The sequence below is a fragment of the Ursus maritimus genome, unplaced genomic scaffold (genome assembly GCF_017311325.1).
Source record: "Ursus maritimus isolate PB19 unplaced genomic scaffold, ASM1731132v1 scaffold_29, whole genome shotgun sequence".
NCBI lineage: Eukaryota > Metazoa > Chordata > Mammalia > Carnivora > Ursidae > Ursus > Ursus maritimus.
In genome coordinates, this window is record NW_024425452.1 from 1,361,551 (window position 1) to 1,368,705 (window position 7,155).

Below are 7,155 nucleotides of genomic sequence, written 5' to 3' on the forward strand. Positions count from 1 at the left end.
CCCCCTTCTAGGAACTGGGAGGGGTGGGCTGGGGAACAAGACCGTTCCCCCAGCCAGAGAGGTCCTGCTGGCCCAAGGCAGGAGGGAAGGAGCTTGATGGTAGTTGGAGGGACTGAGGTCAGGCATCAAGAAGGACTTAATGGCTGGCTATGAGGGGTAGGAGATCTGAAATAATTGAGAGGGGAGGGGAGGCTATGGAATCTTCCTTAGGAGAGCCCCTTTCCCAAAACAAGAGCAGCCCTGGATGGCTCAGAATAAGAGACAGAAATTTTGGTCAGAGAGACAGAACAAATGATCCTTTTCTCAGGCCTTCTCTCTCCTTGCCTCCTCCTCCGAATCATTGACTGATTCATCCATTCATCAAATACTTGCTCAGTACTAATGAAACTAACAGCATTTACAGTGCTTACCACGGGGCAGACACTAAGTGCTTTACAAGTGTCATTGTCTCCCTTTATCCTCACAACCCTATGGGGTCTACAGATGCTATTATTAGCCCCATCTTGCGGATGGGGAGACCTTGGCCCAGATAGGTTAAGTCACTTGTCCTGAGTCACACAGCTACTAAGGGACGGACCCAGGATTTGACCCCAAACAGCTAGCTCCAGAATTTAGACTTGAATGCCTGTACTGTGCCATCGTGTGTGCTTTGCACAGTAGTGAACACCAGGTGTTCCCAGGTGCAGAGCCCTGGGCGGGTGTTTCTCTGGTTTCAGGGAGGCGGCGTTCATGGGGCCGTGTCTGAACTTCCCCAGGAGTCTGGAGCTCCAACTGTTGACCCTCTTCCTCTTCCAACCCTGGGTACCTTCCTTGCCTCTCAGCCCCACCCTTCGGTCCACAGTCTCTTAGGAGGGTGGAGCTTCTGTCCCTGAGTGGGGCCCAAGTCCTACAAATAGCTTCTCTGTGAGTAAAGTGGTTAATGAAGAAAGATAGATGGCCACCCGTTGGCCCCCACATGACAGGGCAGCTCCCCAGTGCAAGGCAGGATTGGCTGCCTCACCTCCCAACCTTGTTCACCACCCCTCTCCTGGAGCCAGCTTCAGAAGTTTCTAGAACCATGTTAGTGTCCAGCTGCAGCCTGGAGATGGCCTAGCTTGTGCCCAGGCCTGGGTCACAGGTGGGGAGAGGTCAGTTACAGAAGGCAGCAAAGGTAGCCGGGAGTTTTGAGGGGCGGAGGGGACAGTGGCTAGGGCCGGGCCCCTTAGCTCTGCCCAACCTCCATAGCATCTTCTCAGCACCGCTGAGGCTGACACTTCCAGAATTTCTGGAAATTCGTCTTGGTGCCCCATCACTTCTTTCTTACTGCAGCCCCAGGCCAGAACTAGTCTGAGGACTTCCTTCTGGTCATCTGCAAGGGAATTTCACCAAAGCTCTGGCCTGGTCTCCCCACTGAGCCAAGGACCCTAGATCCCATTTCAGAGGCTTCAGACGTTGAGTTTGGGTCCTTGATTCTGGCATCAAATTGTATCCGTGGGGTGTTCAGCCTCTCCACTCTCAGCCCCTGGACAAGCACACTGTACTCATGGTGGGTGGAGGACCCAGGGGCCTGGGCAGGGTCCCTGAGGGAGGGGCTGGAGGCAGCTGTGGGCGGTTAGCCCACGGCTCACACTGCCAGGGCTTCGGTAAGCATTTGGCTGCCCTGGCCACTCTCCAGACAGTGACTCACGGGCCTTGCTGAGCTGACAAGCCGACAGCGCCTATCCTGACACATCCCAGCCTAGTGAAGGGTCAGCGGGGACACCAGTGGGGCTCCAATTCAGTTCTCAGAACCCTAAGGGGCATGGAGGGGGGTGCATGGTATTAGCCAGCTCAGGAGCTCAGCATGCAGCAGCCACCTCCTGACCTTTCTTGGCCCCTTGGGCCCCGGGAGACCAGTATACCCAAAGTAATCTGGCTGCATGGAGCCGCCTCTCCAGCCGGCTGTTGGGCCAATTGGCAGGAACGGCGGGGGCCAGGGAGGCCTTCCAAGGTCATCTCTTCCACTCCCCTGCGTCCAAGTAGGAAAGCCCCAAGGAAGGAAATGCCACATCCTTTCTTGCATGCCACTCACCGTGACTCACAGCCCTAGTGGCTGGAAAGATCCCCTCGTGTCTGGGCTGTCTCCCTGCCTGGGCCATGTCCTTCTCTAGTTCAGTCCTCCCAGCATGAGGAGGGCAGGCTGTGGGCCCTGGTCCTCAGGAACCCTGGCCATGTGGTGCCTTCTGGTGTTGGAGAAAGAGGGAAAGGAGGAGAAGAGGAAAACGCAGAATGTTTTACAAAGTAGTTTTCTCTACATTTGTATAGAATTTAATGGCCTACAAATCACTTTCACTTACCTCTATTCCCACTCCCCCTTTGGGGACAGGCCGGGTTATTTAAGTTCTCTACGTCTCAGTTTTCTCATCTGTAAAACGGTCATGATGATTAGACCCGCTCCCCCGCCCCCATTTGGTGTGAGGATTTAGGGAAGTGCCTAAAGGCACATCATTAGCACCTAGCGGTCTGGGTGGAAAAGGTGAGGCAGGTGATTTAGAGAATCCTCCGAGTCAGGGACAAGAACCTAGGTCACCTGACTCAGAAATCCAGGACTCTGAGCTCTGGTGGGCACCGCCACGGGAGGAGGAAAGAAAGGACAGCCAAGCCTCCTCCCAGTCTCGGGGGCACCCAGCAGAGGACACAGGCTGACTCCTCAAGAGGTGTGGGGGTCTGTGTCACTGTCTGCCCCCTCGCCCAGACCCCTCTGAGAGGGAGGACCAGAAGGCCCCTACGGTCTGGCTTTCTAGAGTCTCCTCCAGATACAGCTGTACAAAGGGAGCTTGGCCTTTGGATCTCCAGCCTCCTGGACCCCTCCGCTCCCTGGATAGTTCAGTTTCCAAACACGCTTCCTAACCTTCCTCAAGATCTGCTCCGGGGTAGGGAAGGCCGTGTGGATGGGGAAATACCAGGAGCCATGGAGTTCACAGACCTGGGCCTGAATCCCAACCCTGCCACTTAAGGCTCCTCGTTAGAGGCCCCTGGGAGCCTTCACTCACACACAGTGTTCACGGCTAAAGAGCGAGGGTATGCCCCGCCCAGGGCTGTTGGCACAGAGATGGCTGGGATAAAGGAGATAAGCCCAGGGCTGGGGCTCAGCCATTAGTTACTGGGGTGGGGCGGAAGAAGAATCGGGGGCACTGGGAGCTCCCCCATGTCCCTGGATCTACAACACTGCCCCTGCTACTCCTCTGCCTGGGGATTCCCTCATTGGTGGCTTGAGGCTGAGTCCTGCCCCTGCCAGGGATCTGGAAGGGAACCAGCTCCTCCTCCCCTGCCCTACCCACGCGGCAAGGGGGAGGTGACAGGGGCCGTAAGTCCCCTGAGGACATAACCTGTCACATCCTGCCCAGGACAAGTCCCTACAGGATACTGCTCCCTGACTGGGCTGCCCAAACCCCTCCCTCCCCACCCCTGGGCTAGCAGACAGGCCTCTGATCTGCTGGGGGAGGTATTTCAGCTCAAGGGAGCAAATACTCAGTGAGGGCCTGCTGTGTGTGGGAAGGGGGGGCGCTTCTAAGACTTGGCAGTGGGAGGGGAGATTAGACAAGCCGGGCTCTGAGCCCCATCAGGGCACCTGTCCTGCCAAAACCGCGGGACAAGACAGCGTTGCACCTTGGGCCTCCCTGGCTGGGACTGCCCAAAGCCCGGGGATTTCAGGGAGGTGGGGCAGAGAGAAGAATGATGTTACTGCTTTTCCAGGAACCTTTTGCTGGTAGCTAGGTTCTCTGAGCCTCCTCCCGAGGCCTGAGCCAGGGCCAGGGATAGAGAGCCTCTCCACGCTGAGACTCCTGCACGTTCCTGCCGGAAGGCAGGTGTCATCTCTTCTAGTTCAGCTCCTGTTTTAGGGTTTGAGGAAACTGACAGCCCAGAGACGGCAAGTGACTTGCCTGGAGGGCACACAGCAAATTCACTCCAGAGCTAGGAGTAGCAGCGTGCCTCCTGCCTGCCTGCCTAGTGTTCTTTTCCAGCCCACGTTGACCTGACTACACCTGTATACGTGGGTGGGCACTCACTGGGTCAGCACTGGCCTCTGTGTGTGCGCTCCAGACAGCTGGGCCGGGGTGCGTGACATGTACGCAATCGGAGCTGAAATCCAGGTCCTCATGCCATGGGGTCCCCTTTTTGAATCTGTCCCATGGCTGCGGACGGCCCTCTGGCCAGGCCCACCTTGGAGATAGCGCTCGGCACAGACGGAGCAGGAACCGGGAATGGCTAGGTGTTGCCCATCCCCATGACTGGGGGAGAAAGCCTGCAGAGCGTGGATATGGGTCCTATCGACCAGTGTCACTAGGGTCTCCTCTTGGCTCTCTGGAGATAGTGACCACCCTCATGAGCGCCTGCTGTGTACCAGGCTCTGTTCTAAGTATCAGCTCATTAATCTGCACGACAGCCCTAAGAAGCAGGCCCTGTTGCTACTTCCCCTTCAGAGACAAGGAAATGGAGAACAGGGAGGTAAGTCACTTGTCCAAAGACACACAGCTAGTAGGTGGCAGAGCCAGGTTTTGAACCCAGCCGTCTCCCTCCAGTCCACCCTGCCATACTGTGGGTGGGAGCGAGGGGAGCAGGCTAATGGGGCCCAATCCCACAGGTGCCTGTGTCGGTGGCCATGATGTCGCCGCAGATGCTTGCCCCCCAACAGATGCAGCAGATCCTGTCGCCCCCACAGCTGCAGGCCTTGCTCCAGCAGCAACAGGCACTCATGCTGCAGCAGGTGAGTCTGGCCCCAAGGCAGCTGGGAGGTCAGAGAGAGGACGGTGGGGCAGGGGAGGCCCTGACCTCCCATCTCCCACCCTGTTTACTGCCAACATCACTGCTGGCCAAAGCCGGGGCAGAAACCGGAGGGACTGCTCAGGCTGNNTTGATCGGCATTCCTCCAGGGCAGCTGGGGAGAGGTCAGGGGTCAGGCCTCTCCCACAGAAGTACCCCCATTCTACCCCTCTTGCCGGCCCCACCTCTGTATCCAGAACCCCAGGGAAGGGCAAAGTACTGGAACATCCTGGCAGCTCTTTGTGACCTTTTCAGGAAACCCACAGAAAGGCAGGGAGGGCTCGGAGCTTCGGGGTGAAGCCCCCTCTCCCTTCTCTACTCCCTCCCCATCCAGGCCCTGCTGGGGACCCTCAGAGCAGACTGAGGAGAGCAGGCATCTCCCTGCAGGGTGTCCCTTTCACCACCCCAGTGAGACTCCCTACTTCTGCCTCCAGGAGCCCTGTAACAACAGGGCTGGGGTTGCTCTGGGGTCCGCGGTCCCCTGTGTGTTGGTAACCCACTCCCACCCCTGCCCCCCCCACCTCCCCCCCAGCTGCAGGAATACTATAAGAAGCAGCAAGAGCAGCTCCACTTACAGCTCCTCACCCAACAGCAGGCTGGGAAGCAGCAACCCAAAGAGGTAAGGGGCTTGGGTAAGCCCGGTGTGCCCCTCAAAGGACGGTGTGCCCCTCAAAAGACTGCTGCCCCAGCCCTCCCCTGGCCAGAGGCTGGGCGTCCCACAGCGGCCTGGAGAGAATTGCCTTGCGGGAACAGGAGACATATCAGGAAGTGCTGGGAGGGAATCATGGGGCAGGGGGGAATGCGAACGGTAGGGGGCAGGGCGCACAGCTCTCCAGCTGCCCTCAGCCCCACGCGGTCCTTTCTCCTTGTCTCCTTGTCTCCTTGACTCGTGTCCTTGTCTCCTTGACTCGTGTTGTGGGATTAATGAAAACGGGCATCCAGTGGCCCTTGCTCATGACCAGCTTCGTGACCAGCTGCCTTGTTGTCAGGCCCTTTCCTGCCCACTTGTCTCTTAGTGACTTTAGCACCTCAGCGCCCCCCCCCCCACCTTCTAGTCCCTCAGCAAACCACTTGCCATGCTCCCTTCAGCCGTGCCCCAACCTCTGCCACTTCTTGTCACATCCTACCCTTCCCCTCCAGAGAACACCCCAGCCTACATCCCCGGCCTCTCCTGGGCCACAGGGCCTCCAGAGCTTCCACACCAGGCCCCTGGGCTCCGCCTCCGTGCCCCAGACACGTGCCTCCCTCCTGCTGGCCAAACCACAGCCAGGTCCTGAGTTGCCTCTTCCCAGAACGCTGCCTTGCTTACGCCCAGTCATTTCCCAACGCCCTCAGCCTCCCCGGCAAGGTCTTGTCGCTGTTGCGTTCCCTGCATTATCTGTAGGCTGGCTTTATTGAATAGCCAGCCCCCCACCCCACCCCCAGGGCAGGCAGGCAGGCAGAGACGTCCCTGCCTCCCGAGCACCCAGGACTGGCTTGGCTTCTGGGGCTCAGAAAAGACTTGCTGACGGGCTGACTTGTCAGTGCCTGTGTGAAGAACTGAATGTGGGGGGGAAGGAGGGGGAGGGAGAGAGCAGAGCTCCAGACCTCCAGCGAGCCAGTGAGCAAGTGTGTGCCTGAGCAGTAGAGATGTGACTCTTCCCCAGGCCTGGGTCCCAATGACCAGCTGATGTGGATCTTTTAAAGTCCCGTCAGACTCTTTGATTCCCTGTATCTAAGAAGCAGGAGAGGAGAGGAGCTGGAGGGGGTAGGCCCCCTCCTCAGCGCGGAAGGGGGGCACCCGGGCATGTGGGAAGGGTGCCCGCCAGGCGGGAGTGGCCCCCGGAGTCTGACAGGCTCATCGATCATTGTGATGAGAGCCCCCCCCTTTCCAGGCGAGCACAGCTGCGGTGCGGGGAGCTGAGGCAGCGGAAGGAGGGGGGCGGGAGCAGGGAGGGCGTCGTGCTGAGCGTCTGGGTCTGCTGTGTGTGTTTGCGCGTGTGCGTGCGTGCGTGCATGCGTGTGTTTACTGCGAGGAGGCATGCAGCCCTATGGAAGCTGGGCCGGGAGCAGAGAGGCTGCAGCCGCGGACGCCACTACGACAGCTCCGGGGGCTGACAGGCCCTGGGAGGGGGTGGCCGCAGCGTGGGGGCCAGAGGGCGTGCCCGAGGCTGATGGCACCCCTCTCTGCCCGCCCCCTCGGGCCCCCCACCAGGCCCTGGGGAACAAGCAGCTGGCCTTCCAGCAGCAGCTCCTGCAAATGCAACAGTTGCAGCAGCAGCACCTGCTCAGCCTGCAGAGACAGGGGCTGGTCAGCCTGCAGCCCAGCCAAGCCTCGGGGCCCCTGCAGACCCTCCCGCAAGGTGAGTGCCCCCCAGCCCGGACCCGGCCCGA

At 59.3% G+C, this 7,155-nt stretch overlaps 1 protein-coding gene across 2 annotated transcripts in view; it reads left to right on the plus strand.

Annotated features, from left to right (window-relative positions):
- Positions 1 to 7,155, plus strand: part of FOXP4 (forkhead box P4) — a 33,920-nt gene that overhangs the window by 13,529 nt on the left and 13,236 nt on the right. For both annotated transcript variants that reach the window (XM_040643454.1, XM_040643455.1), the window contains exons 3-5: positions 4,604 to 4,726; positions 5,315 to 5,401; positions 6,977 to 7,124. In XM_040643454.1, the coding sequence (XP_040499388.1) occupies positions 4,604 to 4,726; positions 5,315 to 5,401; positions 6,977 to 7,124 (358 nt within the window). The remainder of the gene's footprint in view (positions 1 to 4,603; positions 4,727 to 5,314; positions 5,402 to 6,976; positions 7,125 to 7,155) is intronic.